This window comes from Pezoporus occidentalis, unplaced genomic scaffold, assembly GCF_034315485.1.
Source record: "Pezoporus occidentalis ecotype Australia unplaced genomic scaffold, CSIRO_AGI_Poc_V1 ctg58, whole genome shotgun sequence".
Lineage (NCBI taxonomy): Eukaryota > Metazoa > Chordata > Aves > Psittaciformes > Psittacidae > Pezoporus > Pezoporus occidentalis.
Window position 1 is genome coordinate 607,928 of NW_026915921.1, and position 20,139 is coordinate 628,066.

Here is a 20,139-nt window from a genome sequence, read left to right on the forward strand (position 1 = left end):
GGAAAACTTAAGGGGCTAACATGCGGCTTATGGCATAGCAGTCCTAAAATATATGCAATTGTGTTGTGCAGGCTTTACTAGGCTTCAAACATGGATTTTTTTTTTTTTTATGGCAAGAAAGTGGCTGAGACACAGTCCAGAGCAGTAGTTTTTGCTGCACAGCCCTACATCCCAGGCTCTGCCTCGGTGGCCACTGCAATGACGAAGCAGCTTCAGCAAACGTGTGCTTAATCGGGTCTGTGCTCCCCAGCCTCAAGTGAGTGTGCTGCACTAGAGCTTAATAAATGGGAAACCTAAAAATATCCCACTCTAGGGAAAACTGCGAACCTTGAAGTCCTTCACACAGGACTATCTCAATACCCCTTTGATTTCCTGTTGCAAAGGGCTTCCAAATGTTATAAGCTTTTAGTTTTCCTCCAAATGAAAACCAGTTCAAAACCATTAAAGGGCTGAGCTGACTTGATCTGAGATGCAGACTTTTACATCTCCCAGCAACCTTAAAGCTCCCTGGGTTGGGATCAGCTGTTTCCATCCTATTACCCCACTCCAGGAGCACCATGAAGGCGTTTGCCTTCGCTTGACATGGAGGAACAGTCATTGCAGCGCTTCTGAAATGCAGTCACAATGTGAGAAACCACCCTGAATTCTCACTTTGGTTTGTATTTTTAGGGCTTAGGGAAGCTCCTGATCCTCCTTTGGTGCTCTCCTTTTGGAGAATGGGACTCAGAATAGTAACAATAATGGGTGTTGCTCTTACCCTGCTGACTTTACATGAGATCAGAATTTGGCCCTGCTTTTGCCAAAAGTCAATGACGGCAGCGGCTCCTCACGCAGTGTTCTAATGATGCTGCTGTTGTTTTTATTTGCATCGATTTGCTGGCACCTCCAGCGCAGCAGTTGTGAGAGCAAACATCTCGCAGCCTGACACGCTGCCAAGCCGTCTCTGCGACGGTGAAATAACCACATTTTATTTCTCTGTCTGCTTCTCCCCCCATTGTTTTCATTTAAACCGATGGTGTCACTGGCGAGGGTCTCTGCTGACATGTAGGATTTCCTCGCCGCAGCCCCGTCTCAATGCTAACCCACACAATGCGACAGTATTGAGATGTCAGAGCCTCTGTGCCTGATAAAGGTATCAAGACAGATCCCGGTCCCAGCGACAACAGCACAAACTGAGCCCTCCCCAGCGGCCACCAGCGGTCCCCGCTGTATCCCTCACTTATGCCAAACCTCCGGAGTGCCCTGGCTTTTCCTCTGACCCGAACAACCTCAGCTTGGCTCTTACGCAGGTTGGGGTTTTGGGGCCCCCTGTGCAGAGCATTTTCAGCTCTGCTAATATTTGCATCTATTTTCGGCGAAAGAGCTGTTGCGTCAAGGGGGATTAAAGCGGAGCTGTGACTTCTTGCGAAGCCGCTCGGATCGCCTGTCAGCAGGAACTGAGGCATGTCACTTAGGCAGCTCGGCTGTGTCAGGGGGTCTCTGAGGTGACCACACTATCCCAAACCATAGCTGTGATCCCAAACCATAACTAGATCATTGTAATCCTAACTAAATGCAAGTGACATATAATTAGGTTTTATTAAAGCAAGAAACATGCAGAGGCTGCAGAGGCTGTGATTATTCCCATCAATAAAACACAGCGATTCTGGGGTTTGGTGCGTGAACCCGGGGGGGGGCTTTTATCAGGTTGCAGGTGGCTTCGTGTCGGGGTACAGGATGGCAACCATGCAGGGGGAGAGGATGCATTGCCTGTTGGCTGTGCAAGTCCTCAGACTGAGCAGAAGCGCTGCTCATCGTTTTTGGTCCACGGACCCCCTCCAGCCCCTTCCCACCGCCTCTCCTCAGAAAGCGCGCACTTCTAGGGCGGGAGGAAGGACTCGCACGGGTGCCACCACGGGAGCGCTGCCGGGAGGCTGAGCCAACTTCAACTCACGTCTATGGGAAAAGGGCGCCTGCCTCACCCCGAGCGCTTGGCGGGAGAACCCAGGGGCCCGGCTGCCTCCTTCCCCCTCCCATCGGAGCCCCGTTCATCCCCCCCCCGCAGCCCCGGGGGCCGGGCGCGGAGCGGAGCGGGCGGCGGGCGCGGCCCCCCGCGGCGGCGGCTGCGGCGGGGCGGGGCGGGACAGGGCGGTGGGGCGGGCGGCCCGGCCCGGCGGGCGGAGACATCGCGGCCGCCCCGCTCCGCGCCCGCGCCGCTCTGAGCAGACGCAGGAGAGCCGCGGCTGCGGGTGGACGGGCGGGCGGTGAACGGGGCTCCTACGGCCGGGCGCGCTCGCTCCGTCCATGCGCGGTGCCGCGGGGTTTGCGCAGGTAGGCGCCCTCACTCAGCGCGTCCCCCCCCGCGCGTTTTTACTCCATCCACCACTTTTTTCCCTCCCTTTTTACTACTATTTTTACTTTTTACTCTTATTTTTCCTCCTTCTCCGTGTCGGCACCGGGGGCGGGGCGGTTCGTCCTCCCCTCCCCTAAGCGCCTCTTTCCCTCTCCTGGCAGCGCGGCGGCGGAGCGGAGCGGTGAGCGGCGGCAGCATGCGGCCGCGGGATGTCTGAGGCGGGCGGTGCGCTGCCCCGGCGCCGCGCCGGAGGCATGCGGTTGGGCTGGGGCTCCGTCTGGTGCCTGTGCCTGGCGGCGGCCGTCGCAGGGATGCCGGCGGGGCGGCGGGCCGGCGGAGCGGCGGCGGAGAGGAGCGGCGGGCAGCCGGCAGGTAAGGCAGCCTGCGCGGCCGCGCACACGTGCTCCGCGCTGCTGATCGGGTCGGGAAGGGGGGATCGGTCGCGATGGGGATCGGTTTAACTCTACGAGCCTCCTTATCGGAGTGCGGAGCGGGGCGGGTGCGGACCGCCAGAGCCGTCTTGGGAGCGGGAGTTCGGAGCGCGGGAGGCGGCAGTCGGGCGGGCCGGGTTCTCCTCCTCTCCCCGCGGCTCGGGCAAGCAGCAGAGGTGCCCAGGAGGGAAGAATTGCTTTTAAGCCGCTGCTTGTCTCCCTTGAGCCCTCTCCCCGCCGTGGCAGTGCATGCAGCACCCCCGGTGGGATCCGTGGCTGTGGTTGGGGAAGGAAGGATGCCTCCCTAGCGCGCATCTTCAGCGCACATCCGAAGTGCTCCGGGAGTGTGTGTGCTTGGGTGGGAAAAGTGAGGAAGGGTCGTTTATAGCTAAGTTTTAGGAGCAACACGATTTGCGCCGGCTCCAGGTAGGCACACGCTGGATCGCAGCTTAGTAACTGCGGCTGTGCTGAGGAGGGAACAGCATTTCAGGGGAGCCAGCGAAGGTCCCCCCTCGAGTGTCAGCGCTGCGGTTGCAAGTGAAAGAAAGTTGACACGTCGGACAAAAGCTGTTTAGTTTGCTGTTGGGGCTTTCTTAATGATACACGGCGGGTTTGAAACGTGTCTCTGATACGCCTCAGCTGCTACCTGAGTCCCTGTTTATTTTTCAAAGCTCTTTAATGGAAGGGAGCCCCCTCGCAGTCCCCCGTTTCGGGGTTGCATGTACCCGGCAGAAAGTTTCCATTGTTCAGGAAAGGGTTTGAAGCCTGTTTGCCAAAAAAGTGACAGGGGAATAAATGGGCTTCGTGGAGGCTGGGGGGTGGGGGCATTACTTTCATACCCCTTTTGGTTAAAGCTATAAATCACACCGGGGGTTGGTTTTGTTTTCAAGAAAGTCCTAATAAAACACCAGATTCTTAGTGTAACTCGTTTGGCTCATTTTTCACAGCCAAAGGAATTGATTTATGGGGCAACATCTCGGCGACTTGGTCAGAGCAGTTAAGGTCGGTGTGCGGGAGGAAGGGCGCAGCCTGGGCTGGTTGTAGGGGTGGGAAGTGCCAGAAGCGAAGTGTCCACACTTCTCCCTGGGTTAGGCTTAAGTACGTATTGGCACTGGCACTTTAGGCAGGGTTGAAGCAATCGGGTAGGGAGCAACCTCGGTGGTCCCCTGGGTTTCCCCCCACACCTTCAGCCTGTAGCTGGGGGTTGATAATGTGTTCAAGTGGTGCTCAACCCTCCTCGTGCTCTTAAGACACCTTTGCAAGTCAAGGCTTTAGGATGCTGTTGGAAATGTAACAAGTGGCACAGTCATAGCTCACACTGAGGGAAACATCATCGGATGTCTGTGAGCTGAGCGACGGGTTGGGATTTCTAGGGGCTCCGGTAGAAATCCTCAGGACAGGCTCTCTTACCGCTGTCAGCTTTCCCCAAGGCAGAGTTGTCACTGTCAACCCCTTCTGTGCTCTCTAGGAGCAGGGTTCAGCTCTGTGCAGAGGGCTTCCATTAACTCCAGCACCCAGCGATGTCTCCAAGGGTCACCCCATCACTATGAACAGGCTGGGGGCTGCATAGGGATGCTGGTAGCTCTCCCACCGCCACCAACCACGTGTGCTGCGGGCAGCGTGAAGCTGGTGCTGCTCGCCCAGCTCCATGCTGAAGCCAGCAGCCCCGCAAGCACAGGGGCACCCGCTGCCCGTCCGACTTGGGGGGGGGGGAAGGTTGTGCAAAAGAAACTGTAAAGAATATAAACCTTCAGAGCCAAGTAAAAACACATCTTACTTTTTCAGTCTTTTTGAATTGAATGGTAAAAAGCAAATTCTTTCTCCTAGTCAAATGGGCCATGGGGTATTGGCTCATTACTGAGGGTTGTTGTTCGCTGGGCTTTGCATTTACAGTCTAAGGCCTTATTTTCCATAAAGGGGCTTGGAAGGATTTTTCCCCAGTGATCTAATTCTCCACACGGGGCTGTGAAGGCTATAACAGCTACTGCTTTGTGCCTATACTCAGCTACATAAAACACACATTGAAGGGAGGCATTCTGAAGGTATGTGTATGTTTGCTAATATGAATACTCGCTATTAGCGGAGGTGGAGGGGGTGCAGGTTTTAACATCTCCGCAGGGAGGTGTTCGGCTGTTGGCAGGAAGGAGGCAGATGGCGGGGCTGTTGCTGAATAGAAGCTAAACTAAAAACACCAGGGGCCTCATCTGGGCTGAGTTTCTCTTCTCTCCCTTTCTCGGGGCTGCTGCAGGAAGAACAATGTCAAATTTCCCCCCCACCCCCCTTTTTTCTCTTTTTTATGAATGAAAGTAGAGAGGCGAGGCAGGATTGAATGTGTATGTCATTCAGGGGCTATGACAGAGATGATTAGGGAGGTCAGTGAACTCCTTTGCAGCCTTGAGCATGCGGTCACTCTATTCAGCAGCCACAGAATAGACATCAATATAAAAAAGCCCGTCCAATTTGCATTAGTATTCAGATAAAGATATTACTTGGTACGATTTGTGCATGTCAAGTAACGCTGGCTGTTTTCTTAGAGAGCAGACCAACTGAAACAGGAGAGTTTTGCTTTTAAAAACTTCAGATAACCGGCATGTCTCCTGTGGCTGGTTTGTGTGTGTCTGTCTGCATACAGTGTACGTGGAAAAGGGGAATTTCTGGGCTTCTTAGGATTCGTAGCGCACTAGTTAGCTGCTAAAGCTGTCTGCGTGCATTGAAAGAGTTGTATAGAGAGCCACTAATGTCTGAGCAGGTTTGTGAGGAAAGGGGAGAGCTCTCCCAGTCTGTCAGGAGCAGGAACTGACGTTCCCTTGTGCAGCACTGGAGTCAAATTGTCACTCAAGAGTTACTGCCCAGGCAGATTTCAAGCCAAAAGAACGGAAGAGGGTTTCTTTTGGGATTTTGCTTAAGTTGAATGGGAGGGCATGTACCAATTCCTATGACTTTTGTGCTTAGGAAGAACTGGTGATGTGCTGGTTGAGATGTTACTCTTCATGAAGCTGGTGGCAGCCAGGATCTCATAGCCTTTTGGCACACACCCAGCAATGGGTCCAAGGTGTAGGGTATGATGATCTGCATTGCTTTGCTTTGTGTGTTTCAGATTTCACCTTGAAATTAAAGGGGTATTGCAATGAGTCCCAAATGGCACCAACCATTCTTGGAGCTGTCCTTGTGTTAAAACCCTCTGAAAAGAGTCTCTGATATATTGATCGTGCTTCTTACTTTTGCTTGAGATCGGAAACGTTTTAGATTCAGTGGGCAGCTTTGAGTGATGCAGTTCTGAGATTAAAAGTTGATCTATTTGTTCTCATTAGCAGCTAAAAATTAAGTCTTTAATGTTGAGACTAATATATTTTACTGAGCGATAAGAGGACATAAGTAAAGGATGATAAAATATGGCTTCTATAAAAATCTATTTCTTAACTAGCAAATAGTGAACTACAAAGTCCATTCCAGTGCAGAGACAGACTCATTAATATATTTGATACTGGCTGTATAGCATCAGGTCTTCTGCACGTATAGACAAGGGTGGCTCCAATTAAATCTGAGGGTTTCTTTTTCCTTTTAATTAAGACTTTATTAACAACCACTGAGTAGGGAACGTGATGAAAGTAAATCTGAAAATGGTATAGTGAAGTGTTGATCTGCTAATTAAATCACACAATTAAGGCAAGCCATTCTGACCAGCACAGTGACTGTTATGACTCCCTCCAACAAATCTTCAGCGCTGTTTGGGAAAGTGTACCTGTCCCAAAGCCCGCCTGAGCGTGGGTTTGGAAGTTTGGCAAACACTAAAGAAGTCTTGATGGCTGCATCACCGCTGCATCCGGACCGTTTCCATCCGGTGGGACCCAGTCTGCTGCCTGGACAAAGCTGAAATCTTGTGTGAAGCTGGAGGAGGACTTTCCCCCCTTTATAAGGCTGGGAAACAAAATATTTCTTCTTAAATATAGTCAGTAAAAGTGAACTTTGACACCCAGCTCTGTGCTTAGAAAGCTGTCCTCCCTGAAAATTTACTGCGTACATCTGCTGTTTCACCTGGAGACCCTAAAAGACAGGGAATCAGCCCAGTTTCTGAGCAGTTATTAAAGCTCCAGTTTACAAAAGCATTTGACCAAGCCGTTTCTGACAGTGATCTGTAGCTGGCACACAGAGCTGTGGCTGAAGGCATTAGCTGAACTGTAATTTCAGCTAAGGTTTTAGGGCATGGCCTGCTGGTGGGTTATTCTGGCTGGTCTTTCAAGTGTGTAGGGTCCAGCGCAGGAGCCTGGGCATGGGCTCTTGGACTTCAGAATAGGTGGACAAGTGGCTGTGTGGTTCTTATAGAATCAACTAGATTGGAAAAGACCTTTAAGATCATCAAGTCCAACCGTTACCCCAGGACTGCCATAGTTTAGCTTTTGGCAATTTTTAGTGCATGTGGGGTAGACCCAGCAGAAATATTGCAAATTCAGATATTTCTACTAAAAATAGCAGGGAAATTCACTCCCCAGTTTGGTGACTTTCTCCCAGCTAGGCTGAACCTGATACACAGACAATCAATTAAACAGACTTTAATCTGTTCCCCGTTTGAGTAGCTTTTTCTCCTTTTTCCTAGTGTACTACATAATTGTAACTTCTCCTGTGTCTTGGGAGCTTGTTTGGATCTCCATACCTGTTTGTTTTTTCTGATCCTTTAGAACCCAACTAAAACCCAAATACAAACCCTAGCTTGAAATTGCCTGCTGACTCAGCACCCTCCAAGCCATTTGATAGCGTGGTTTGATGTTTCGGTGTTTGCCATTTCATCTCTTTTTAATACTGTTTAGTTAATAAACTTTATTCTCCTTCATGTACTAGGCTGGATGCCAGAGAGGGGATGGTGGCTTGGTAAAAATTAGCCTCACATCCTTTTCTTTGCAGCAGATGGGACTGTAGTTCAGCAAAGCCAGTCACCGTACGTGGAAGCGGGCAGTCCCTGCTCTTAGGGGGGTGTAAATCTGGTAGCACCCCCACCGCAAACACTGGGCTAAACCCATGTCTGAAGACACGTACAATACCAAAGGCACCTTAAATACCTTGTTACACCCTGACTTCTTTTTCTTGGCCTCCTACAGAGCTTATCAGCTTACTGTTTGCTGCTCTTTTGGCTGTTTATCTGGGGATCTTGTAAAGAAATATGTACTTTTTCTCTGACTGTCCCGGTGCCCCCTTTCTGATACGCTCACAGCTCAGGTTGCCAAGTGCCACAGATATGGTTTAAAGCCCTGAATGTGTGAGGAAGGGCTTTTATTCCTGCGGTGAATGCAGTCTTGCTGGTGTGCTTACCCCTGAAGTATCTGCTCCTTGGCTTGAATGACCAGGAAGTTTCTGTAATATCAAAAGCAAACAAGAGCTGTGAGATACGAGCTGAGTAAAACCTTTGGTAAACTTAGTAGTTAAAATGTGAAAGGTAATCAGATGTAAACCTGCCCTGTTATTCTGATAGGGGGGTTTTGTTGCATTCAGGTGGATAGGGACTAGCCAGGAAGTTAACTTCTTGTTTATTCCTGTAACACTCAGCTTATGCAATGTAGGAAAGTTTTTTATTTGATGAAGAATATAGCAGCACAGTTGAGCAAGAAAACCTTTCTCCAGTAACTGCTTCAGTTTCAGATGTGCTCATCTAAAAAAGGTGTGGTATTCATTGCAGAGGAGGAGGTAGGTCTCGTGTGCTGACCTTGCTTTGTCAAATCTAGAAAGCAGAGGAAGATAAAGACTTGGTTAAATAAGGAGGTGATATTAAAACTTGGAAGGAGATTTCTTTATCACACAGAACTGTATGCAAAACAATTACCATGTGCTTACACGCTTAGCATCTGTGAGATATTGGTGCTGTGCCATTTCTGCAGGTTGCGAGGGGTTAAAGGTGTTAATGACTCAGAAGTCAGAAGGGTTCCAAGTTTTCGTGTGAGGAAAAGATGAAGCCTGGGATCACTCTCTGCAAGCAAGGGAAGTTCTGCAGGCTGTGGTGTGTGCTGAAAACACTTTCCTAGGAAGGCCACAGCATGAGGACCCCAGCATCTGTATTTGCACACAGGGATTGTACTGTGCACTATTGAACTACCTGGAAATGTCAAGCTGACACATGGCAGTGTGTTGGTTGGTTTTCTTTCCCTCTTTTACCTAAGGAGCCAAGCCTCCTGTATTTGTTCATTTAAGTATAAGGCATTTAGGGAAAGGAAATAACAGGCGACCATGGTGCACTATGGCATGCCAGACACCCACAAGGCTGGCTTCCCAACTCCTGCTGTTTGATAACTGATGAAAGTATTTATCAGCTTGTTTTCATTTAATGTAGAAAATGGAGTGTTTTATAGTTGTGTCTTTATTGCACCAAACTACCTTGTGCTGTTCCCAAGGAATCTCGCTAAACTATTTCAGCTGATGTAGTTAAATCAGTGAAGCTTTGGAGAGCAGATCACTGCTAGGTGATCTCTTGGCCTTTGTGGAGGTGGGGTGCAGACACGGTCCCCGTAGCAGGACCCATATCCTGGAGCTGTCTGGTCCCTTGTGTTGCTGATGGTGGCTCTACAGAGGGACTGGTGGGGTTTCATCATGGCCGTGGGGCAGAAATGATGTGAAGTCCTGAGGCTGTTTCTGTTCAGGGCTCCATGGGGTGTACAGGGTAACTGCGACGCCCTGGACTGACTACTTATCTCCTCTTACGCCCCCCTGGGGAAGGCAAAATAAGCATCTATGAAGGCTTTTCTTTTGAGGAAGGGTGAGCTATGGGAGAAGTTCCTGGATCCAAATGATGAGACCAGCTTTTATCGACCTTATGCATTCCCTGTCAAAAAAACCCTGAGAAGCTCCCAAGAATTGGGTTTTTAATTTTACTTTGATGCTTGGCAGAGCTTGTAAAGATCCTTCATGGCAAGCTTGGCCATGGGTTGTTGCTTTGTTTAGGGGTTTTGCCATTCTCTGCTGCTTGTAGTCCCGTAAAAATAATAATGAGGTCGTGATCTTGCGCCTATTGAATCCAAAGCAAAAAGCCCCCATTGATTTCCAAGGGAGCAGGCTGAAGCCCTTCACAGATCGTGGTGGGAGCAGCTATTTAGCATAAGCAGGGATTGTTTGGGAAGTTTTCTAATGACCCAAACATTTTAACAAGCAGAAGAAACTCAGCGAGTAAAAGGGCTCCCCGCTTTGGGGGTGGGGAGATGCCTGGTGCTGCTTCATGGGGGCAATCCCTGGAGCCGGCTCTCTGACCTCCCGTTCCTCTCACCCTGCTATAAAGCAGACCTTCGCTTCCAATCTTGGCTTTTATAACTGCGGCTTTGGCGCAAACCGATGGCAGCATCACAGCCCAAACGCGACGGTGACGACCTGAGGCAACGGTGATGGTCACTGCCCGGCCCCCCCATCGCTCTGGCTCAAGTCCTGCGTGGAGCCGAGCTGCAGTGCCGGCCGCCGTGCGCTCATGCCCCATCCTTATTGCCATTGTATCAGTGTCGGCCGGCGTTAGCCCCATGTGCTGTGATCTGTGGGCCGCACAATGCGCCGGGGAAAGTGTTAATAATCCCCTGCGGGGGTCCGCAGCGAGCCGGGGCCGAGCCGGCTTTCCCTGCACCGAGACCCTTGCACCGGGGTAGGCGCCGGTGAGGAGCTTTCCCGGCACTTTATGGGCTGTCAAAGCAGGGGAGAAAAGAGTTTTCTCAGAGGATTGGGGGTTTGTTTTTTTCATACCCTCCTCTTTCATGTGCAAGACTCAAGCAGAAGAAATTCCCTCCCAGCAAAATACTTGAGCAGCTTGTTTGGAGGCTGTAGGTCTTGAGCTAACTGATGATTTGATCTTCGTTTAGGTTTTTATAACTTGTCTATATAGATTCCCCCAGGCAAGAGTTTTGTTCCTAGCCAGTAGCAGGATCTGTGCAAGATGAGCCTGTTGATTCCCCAAGGTGTGCTTTGGGAGATGTGGGGTATCGGAGCTAAAAGTGAAGGGGAAAAACCAGTTGCAATGAGAAGATTATGAGTGTGCCCTGACAACCAGCATGTGCAACCAAAGATAAATCCTCCGTGAGCCTGTCTTTAATTAAAAGAAGACTGGAATTAGGCAGAGAACCATCTCTCCTGATCTGTATCATGTGTATCTGCACGAATAAAGCATTTTTGGGGAGGGAAAAGAGAAAAACACCAGATTTTAATCTTCCTCTGGTAGCCGATACATCTGCCTTTTGAAAGGGCATATTTCTCCCTGTCTTAGAGTACCCAGGCTTGTTGACAGTAAACAACTGTCACTTGGCAGTTTATGAAAGAAGATTGTTTGAGAAAACATGTCCAGTTTAAATCATTATGTTAATAGGCTGGGGATTCAAGTAGGGGGGGCTGGTAAATGGAGGTGCATAAATTAGTTCGTATTTACTGCGTAAGAGATGAGCTATGAGTTAATGCTGGGGAGGGAGAAAGGAAAACCACATGGATTTTTTACAGCCGGTGTGTTATGCATGGTTTCTGTGAAAGCATTATTATTTATTCCAGGGAAAACTCAAAAAGCCTCTTTTTTTTTTTTGCTGTATGTGGTGGGTTGGGCCCTGGGAGGCCCCTGGGTGGGATGCGCCACAGGGCTGGGAGCCGAGCACTCCCAGTGATCGGCCCTAATGCTGCTTCACGCTCCACAGGCAGCATTTAGACCTTGCAGCAACCCTGATGTGTCCTTAGCCTTTGCTTCGCAGGGGTGATGGGAAGAGGAGGCTGCAGGAAAAGTCTGCCCTCCCAATTTGTGCTTTGATTAATTACAGAAAGGAAGGAAAAAAGCAGCAGTAAGGAACAGCAGATGGTGTCCTCTCTGCATCCCTGCCTCAAGTTGCTACAAATCCATCACCCACCTTCTTCAGAGTTACAACACTCGTGAACGTAGTGAGTGATGAGCGAGTGCAAAGTGTTGGTTCCAGCTCAGCGTCGGTGTCAAAAGCATAATGAGTGAGAGCCTGATGTCAGGCACTTGAGATCTGTAATTAAGCATAAAAAACAAGTTTCAGGCTTTCCATTCTCCTGATCTCCCTCTCTTGGGAACAAGGGTATAAGCGGCTATTGGGGAATGCTGGCATTAGTTAGTCCTGAGGATACTGGGTAAAGCCACCCTCCTGCGCTCTCAGCTCACATTCTAGCTGGGTTACAGTATAAATGCAATAGATACTGTGGCGTTTAAGTAAATACAGTGTTACAGATGCTCAACTTTACTTTCAGCCTTGGGTATCTTAGAGGGGGCACCTTGAAAGCAACACGTTCTCTTCCCTGCATTCCAGGTAGAGCACAGAGAAAGCTGCAGGAGCAAATGGGCACATTGTCCATACTCTGGGAGCACGGACGAACGGGTCACAGTTTTCTTTTGGCCAGTGGCTCAACTAGTATTGCAGTTATTTGGACAAGGAGGCAAAAGAAACCCAAACCTGAAGCCTCCACCACAGAAATGCTTTGCAATATGCTCAGACAAAAAGGAAAATAACTCCTAGAAAGTGTTTATGAGTTGTACTGGGACTCCAACCTGTGTTATTACTTAGTGAAGGAATGAGATTTCTGCTTCATTTTTATCTGTAGGCTGTTGGCGTCAGGGGGTTTGGGGGGAAAAGTTTTCATGGAGGGATGAGAACAACACAGAGGCAGACAGCAGGGGGTTCTCCTACGCCCCATCTCCCTTGGTGCAGGGACAAAAAGGGGCAGGTTTGTACCTTCCACTGGTTCCTACAATGGGTCGAGAAACTGAGCTGTCTGCCTGGGTCTGGTGACCGCACAATGTAAATCCTTCCTGTGAGGAGCTCTCAACAACCCGAACAACGTCATCTTGTGGGTGGAATGTGTTAGTCCTGGCAAAAAAAGGGCCTGAAACCTCCTCAGGTGCTTTGAAAATAAGTGTAAATGTTTGAAGTGGAGATTTTCTTCCCCTCTGTCCCCCTCCTCCCAGTGCATAGGAAATGAAGTGGGGACAAACAGGGCAGTCTTTGCAGGAATAACATCACCCACTGCTTGAGCCCAGCCGTTTTAGGGATGAAAAAGAACAGTTGGAGGAACAGCACATGGTGTCTTGGGGCAGCTGGCCCTGCATTAGTCACCCACCCTCAAAAAGGGAGTGGAGGGGCTGGAATGCTGTGGGCAGCTCTTGTTCCATTTGTGGGTGTATACATCAATGTGAATAGGTACAAATACATGAGGAGGTTGACCAACCTCCTTTGGTGCCTGACTTTCAGACAAACCCAGCCCTTGAGTGGCTGCTGGGCTCATTTTTTGTCGTACATATATTCTATCTGCCATAGAGAAGTGGCTGTTTTATTCTCCCTTGGCTTGCCTGTTGCAATGACCATCCCTGCTGTCACAACAGCATCCATCTCAGACACTTGGATGCTTGTTCTCAGAGAGAAGAAAGTGTTCCGGGACGGGGGGGGGGAAGGAAAGAAAAAGCTGAGAAAGTCAGATTGTAGAGGACAGGGCAGGTACAAAAGTGGAAGGTCTCTGGTGCAGGTAGGACCAGCCATGTCCTGCTGCAGGACACTGGAGAGGGCCCTCTGCAGAGGGTCTACATTTCCTTACGGCAGCATTAAGATAGCTGTGTGTAGGGGCATCTAACCTGCTTCTGGTAATACAGGAGCCTAACGTAGTAGTTTGTAGATGATTATTTGGGGGGCATTAAAACCGCTTGAAGGCAGCGAGAACCAAGACACGCATGACTTCCTTGAACTCTCTCTGAATTTATTACGTGCAGTCCAAACCCCACCGTAATAGATACGGTTGCAGGAGACCATTAAAAGGTCCGTTCTGGTGAACCTGATGCCCTGCTGTTGCTGCTGGAAATGATAAACCGCTGTGTTTGGGTCGGATGGTATGTGATGCCCTGTGTGTGTGCGCGCGTATGCATGGAAGCTGGTAAGTCCTGCTAATTTAGGGATTGTTTTCCAAGTCTGTTTTCCATAACTCCAAGTAGACTTAATACAAATAAAGAACTGACCAAGTTTCCTGTGAGAAGCACAGAACAAATGCTAAGCGTGGGATTTGAATGAAGAAAGGTGAAAACACAAATGTGTACAGGAACAGCAAGTCAAACAAGCTGAAAAAATATTGTAAGGTTGATTTAACAGAGCAGTGAACTCAAAGCTGTCTAATCCCTTTAGCAGCCTTCTTTAAAGAGGAGAAATAAAGGAATTCTCGACATCTACTTTTCTTTCGCTATCTCTCCCAACTCCTAATAATAATAAGGATAAGACTTGGGTTTAGCACAAGGACAAAGTGTTGCAGCTTCAGTTAGATGTGCTTTCTAAATAACAAAACCCATTTGTCATTCGCGACTTTAGATTAAAGTGGATCAGGCTTCCCGAAAGGAGATTACTGTTAAACGTCTCCCAGCTTGGGTACCTGGCACCTAAATCTTGCTTGAGGCACTGAAATAACAGGCTTGGTTTTGAAAGATGCTGAGCCAGGTCAGGCTCTGCATTTAAATCGCTTCAGCACTCTCAAAATCTGGCTATTCATTTTGATGCCTAGATATGGATTTCTGGGCTTAATCACCGACCTTTGCATTTCAAATGTTTGACCTTTGTTTTCTTTACTAAGTATGCAGACAGAGCGGCCCCCAAATTGTTTTGTTTTTCCTTTGACACAGCTGGAAAGGGCCAGCAGAGAACACTTGGAAGTTCTGTGTCTTATTACTGAGAAACGGGGATCTTTGAAAAATACCATTTTACGTTACTCAAGGGAAACTTGCAAAAGGGGCAATATTTACTCCTTTTCATTCACGTGAACATGATCCACCATATATCCAAACCCCACAATCAGTTGGAAATAAACCCACCCAAACTACCCTAAACCTTTGCCCTCTCTTAATCCATGTACAAGAGGGTGGGTTTTTACTTTTTGAGATGTGCTTCCCCCTCCTGAAATAGAGGCAATTGATAGGCTCATAAACAAATACCAAACATTAAGTCCTAATCTCCATATAGAGGAGCCTGACCCTTTTTATGGCGAGAGAGAGTAGAAGGAGGAAACGGGGCCAGGAGTTTGAGGTTTAATGCTTATTAAAGTTTTAGTGGGTGGGAAAATGCAATCAATAAATTCTGTTTAATGCCTCGACACTGGTGTTAGTTTTCACGAGCTGCATTGGAGGGCAGTTTTCATTTTGAAACTAGGACACTCGTAGTTGGAATGACAATTAATGGGGAGTGAATATGGTCCCGGTTGGAAGCCGGTTTTGTGAATAGCATAAAAACTCCCCCCATCTCCCGCCTTGGCTCTGGAGTGGGGTAGCTTCCGTTTTTAATTAGCAAACCAGGCAAAATTTAGCTCATTGTGTCTTTCTGCTCCTTTGGCCCAGTGGATAACTTGGATTTCTCCATCTTGCTGTCATGAGGCTGTTCTTTTCATTTTTCCCCTTCAGTTTTGGTGCAGGGAGGAAGGGGGGACTTCAGGATACTTAGGATTAAAGTCATTGTTCGGGGGTATTTGCAGCCAGCTGCCTGCATTAAATGAAGATTAGAGGAGCTAGCATTAAAAGTGCAAGGGAAATGCAGAGGAGCTGGGATTTGGGAGCTGCATAGCTGTGAACCGAAGGGGAAAGGTTGGGGCTTTATGGTGGATTTCTTCTGATGCCATGTGATCTCAAAGCCCACTTCAGAAAAGGATCAGAAGTACCAGAAAAGCATCACAAGTAACTACCAGGGCCAGGCCTGCCTGGGAATTGTGAAGGGACCTTTGTAAATGTCTTCACATCCCTTTAAAGTTCATATGATGTAAAGGTAAATTTGCGGCCTTATGTATTGCTTAAAAAATCACCTACAAGAGCACTAAAGAGGTGGTAAACGTTTTGCCAGAATTCACTGAATAGCCGAAAACCCACCCTGGAGGTCAAACCCCCCAAAACAATGAATTTTTGAAGGATTTTAGGAAAGAAATGTGGGTGTAGAGGAAGAGCCCAGAAGAAGTAACTCAAAGGAATTACTCAGCGATGCGTGCTGATTCTTTTAAGGATTTATTAGGAAATTTTAAAGTATTTCCAAAATTTCAGTTTCTTTTTGCTTTGTGGAACACTCACTGGTGTAATCCATCATTCTTGGTGCTAACTGCTTGGTACGCATTACCTACGAAGACCTGCTGGGTCACCTGGTCCAGCAAAGCAGGAGGGATGGCATGGTGCACTGATGCTGAAGAGCATAGGCTTGGTCATAGGACTCAGTCCAGCTCCAGTGGAGGCTGGGAGCAAGCTTTGCCCAGTTCATTGGGGTGCTGGAAAGCCCTCAGTTTCCATAGCTGTTTCCACTGGCTTTGGAAAGGGGTTGTGGCAGCTGCTTGCTTGCTGCAATGCTGAGGTTTCTTGGACACCCTCAGGCATGAGGAGCAGGAATATAAAACATCAGCCACTTTGTGGTGGGATCTATGTGTTGAGATCAAGCTGAGATGCCCTTCTGAGCTGTGCAAAAGCTGGGGCCAAGTTGGCCACTGTTCTTCAGAGGCAGACACTAAAAGGATGGTAACCGAGCTGCACAGTGTCTTGTGCTCCACCTAGGTTCAGCCCAATGAGTGTGCTGTCACTGCCTTGAGTAGGGAGCTGTCTGGGTTGACCACTGTGGTTTGGCCACTGTGGTTGGGTGAGGAGGGCTGTGTGACATGTGGCTGCAAGGATGTGTTTGCCCGTGTGCCAGGCTGGGACTGGTGTCATCCCCACTGCAAGCCTGGGCTGCCGAGATGTGATAACAGCTCATCGGTGGCCCCCTCTGGAGTAAAGCACAAAGGCTTCAGCGCAGAGACAGCAGGAACCATCTGCATGGTGGGAATCCTTGAGGTGATTCAGCATGAACCGGGAGCTCTTGCAGGACACATGGAGCAGCACAGCATGGGGACCTCAGCATCCCCGCACTGCCTGGCGTCTCCTCCACTGCTCCCTGTCCTTGGGGACCATTGATGAAGTAGAGGATATTTCGTATCAGTTCTTCTATTTCTGTGGAGGGAATGCAGAGCTGTGAGATAGGTAGATAGATACAGGTGGTGGTTGCCTTCCTTCTGGTGTTTTGAGTGGGGAACTAAGGAAAATACTTGATTGCAGTCTTGCCAGATTTTAAGGAGACCTCCCCATCACTGCCTGTTCCCTTAAGCCAACAAAGCCCCAGCCAAAGGCTGTCCTTGGGACAAGCCCTGGGCTCTCAGCAGCAACCAAGGCTTTGTGTCTCCTGGGTTTTTACATTCCCATTTTTGTTGGGTGTAGCCAGGAGACCCCTTTGATTTGTTCCCTGTTGTGTTTCCTTTCTCTCCTCAGGGCTTTCCAAGTGCCACAGGGAAATCCTCCTGGCCAAAGTGTTTCTGTAACTGTTTTAGCTTTGTGATGATTTATTTCTTCTTCTAACTCCCAGCATCTGAATTGGGTGATCTGAGAAAACAGTCCATTAAAAGGAGGATACTGTAGAGTCCTCATGAATCCTGTTTTCTACTTGGCCGGTGGAACAGAAAGCTAATTGCCAGTAGTAAATCCATTCAAAGGAGGGCTGGAGGGAGGGAGAAAAGCTAATATTCCTCCTTGAATGCCATTTAATCTCTGAAACCTTTCATGCAGATGTAAATTAGGATTTGCACAACAGAGTCAACAGTTGCTCCCTAGATAAGGCAGATTTGCAACATCTGCTTTTTCCATTCTAGAGGCTCTTCCAAAGTCGCAGTTGGGGATAGCCAAGCTAAACACTAGAGATTTCTTTTCCTCTCCTTTCCATAATCTCTTGTTTATGGAGCAAACTGCATATGATAGAACTAAACCTGGTTATTGTTCTGCTAATTCGCTAGGAAAGAAGTTTGCTTTCCTCCTAATACAGACCTAAAGTAAAAACCCCGCTGGGTGGTAATAGAGTGCAGCACATTTGTTGCATCTTTGGAAGCAGCGTTGTCTGGTAACAATTACATAGGCCACTGCTGTGGTAATAAGCAGTTTACCTTGCATTATTATTAGAAAAGCTACTTTTAAGTTTTTCCAGAACCAGCCCTCCTCTGCCAAGGGAACGTGCATCCAGTGAAAGATAAAGTGGCATCTTCAAACGATGGAGGCAAACCCTTTCCAGGGGTGGTTTCCTGAAGACACATTGCCTGATCATGATTTAGGGTTTTACAGAGGCAACCGGATAGTTTTATTCTTGCTGTGGTACGAGCCCCATTGAGGAGGGTTTAGTGGTGGAATTGGCAGCCCTGGGGTAGCGGTTGGATGTGATGATCTTAAAGGTCTTTTCCAACCTAGCCGATTCTATGATTCAGGGGAGATAACCCAGCTGAACACCATTTCAGGGAATGATACTGCTTTGGCAAAGCCTCCCATGCTGCTGTGATTGCCAGAGAGAGCCCCTTTGTCCCAGGATGGCTGCAGCCTGATGCTGGGAAATGTGCTCTGAGAGGGGGCTTGACCTTGGGGAGAAAAGAGTGGGAAGAGCGAAGACAGGATATAGCTATTTCATATAATAGTTATATATCTAAAATATAGACATAGCATAAAATGCTATATATAACATTATGTATGTATTATGTATTACATTTTGCTGTGCCAGGCTGGTGATGTGCTTTGGGGGCAGCAGAGCCATAGCCAGGCAGGGATGCTGCAGAAAGGAGAGGAGGCTTTGCATAAAGCACCACCAAATATCCACATATCAAAACTACCCCGTCAGCTCCCACAGTGCAGTGAGGGTATGTGGTGACTGTAGGTGAGCTCGCTTTGCTGTGGGGGCCGCTCCCTTGATCTTATCTGCCCTGAGAAGGCAGGTACTTGGATAAACAGGCAATCCCATGATCTTATCATGCCCACCTCTCACAGGGCTGTTGCTCAGTGCAGAGCCTGGGGCTGGTTTGATGGTTTCCAATATGCCCCCGGGGTCTGTCTGCCTGTAGGGAGATAGAAGGAACAGAGGCATGGCAGGGTGCTTGCAGGGAGGTGGCACTGGGGCTGCTTGTCATCCCTCCTGGCTGCTTTTAAAGTAAGGCATGTCCCAGTGAATAGCGTTCAGCAAGAGAAGTGTTTTATTTGCCTTCTGGGCAATGGGGTTTGCTCTTCCCGGTGCAGAAATCCTGAGGCAAGTTGGGGGAGCAGCCCCATTCCATAAGGAGCCACACAGGTGTTGGGAAGAACAGTGTTGTAGAGGATGAATAATACTGTAGGCTCCTATTAATACAGGTGGGATACTTACTTAGACTAAACCAGGATTATGCATGCATAGAGGACATGGTGCTGGTCTATGTGCTGTTTGCCATCATGGCCTTGTTCACTGATGCTGGAGGTTTCTGTATCCCTCCATCAATTAGCCACCAACTCAGTGGCTGTGACTATGGTCCCCTTGGGACCAGGATACCAGACACAACAGGGGAAAGCTCTGGCATGGTTGTTTCCCTGTGATCCTGTAATATATCCTGTCACACTGGATTTGGTGCAATAAAATGCACAGAACAAGAAACAGTTTTGAATTAACCTGAAGAGAGAAATACATGGAGTGCTGCTATCTTGCTGCTTGTTAACATGCCAACTGCAGCTTGTCCAGCTTGAAAAGGGGAAAATATGATCCTCTTAGGAATGAGACTCTTATTCCATTCCAGCACTGGGCTCTGAAGCAATCCTGAAAAGCCTCTCTGGGATTGCCAGAGTTCAGGGTGGGGTGAGGAATATCTTGCTGATAGTTGACTGAGGGTTGTGTGCCTTGAGCCCTTTGTAGTGGGATGTGTTTGGTTGTGTGGTGGATGTGCCGCAGCTGCGGGATGCTCACTGAAGGAGGAGGATGATGATGATGCTCCCACCTGAGCAGACCCTCGGGAGCCTCTCAAGTACTTTGATGTTTGGAAAAGTGGAATCGTGGAAAGCTATTCCAGGAAGAAAAACACAGATGAAGGGAAACAACTGGATAGAATGTCCTGGATCCAGGACTCAGCACCCTCCAACATGGTGTGGGGCCTTGGGGTCCCCCATCTCATAGAGCCTCTCATAGGCAGGATGGGCCTTTGCTGCCCAGTAACAGCCCCCATGGTTTTTGACACAGGACCTGGAAATAGTGTCTGACACCAAGGAGGGCACCAGCCAGGCTCTAGGTTGGCTTGGAGTTTTGGGGGGGGGGGGAGGCCCTAAGCAGCCCAAGAATATCCATCACCCTCCACCACTCTCTCCTTTTGTGCCTAAAATGTATATAACTGCATATATACCCCCCCCAGTTCTTGAGAGCTGCTGCGTTACAACCAAAGTAAAACATTTCTAGGCTCAGCCAGAAACAAGTATTGATGTCTGAGAGGAGCAGACATCTGATGGAAATACTGACACACTTAAGCACTTGGAGCTGTGAACCACACAGAAAGTGAATTATCACTGGGATGAGCCAAGCAGCTACAGAGATGAAGTATCTTATCCTTATAAGTGAATACATACAAAAG

General features: G+C 48.7%; 1 protein-coding gene across 6 annotated transcripts in view; it reads left to right on the forward strand.

Moving 5' to 3' along the window:
- The first annotated feature begins 2,483 nt into the window (after positions 1-2,483).
- FGFR3 (fibroblast growth factor receptor 3) overlaps positions 2,484-20,139 on the forward strand; it is a 56,318-nt gene continuing 38,662 nt past the window's right edge. For 2 of the 6 annotated variants that reach the window (XM_062638634.1, XM_062638635.1), the window contains exon 1: positions 2,484-2,704. In XM_062638634.1, coding sequence (XP_062494618.1) covers positions 2,542-2,704 — 163 coding nt within the window. In that variant the 5' untranslated portion in view covers positions 2,484-2,541. The remainder of the gene's footprint in view (positions 2,705-20,139) is intronic. The other 4 variants (XM_062638637.1, XM_062638638.1, XM_062638636.1 and 1 more) reach the window with 3 other exon arrangements.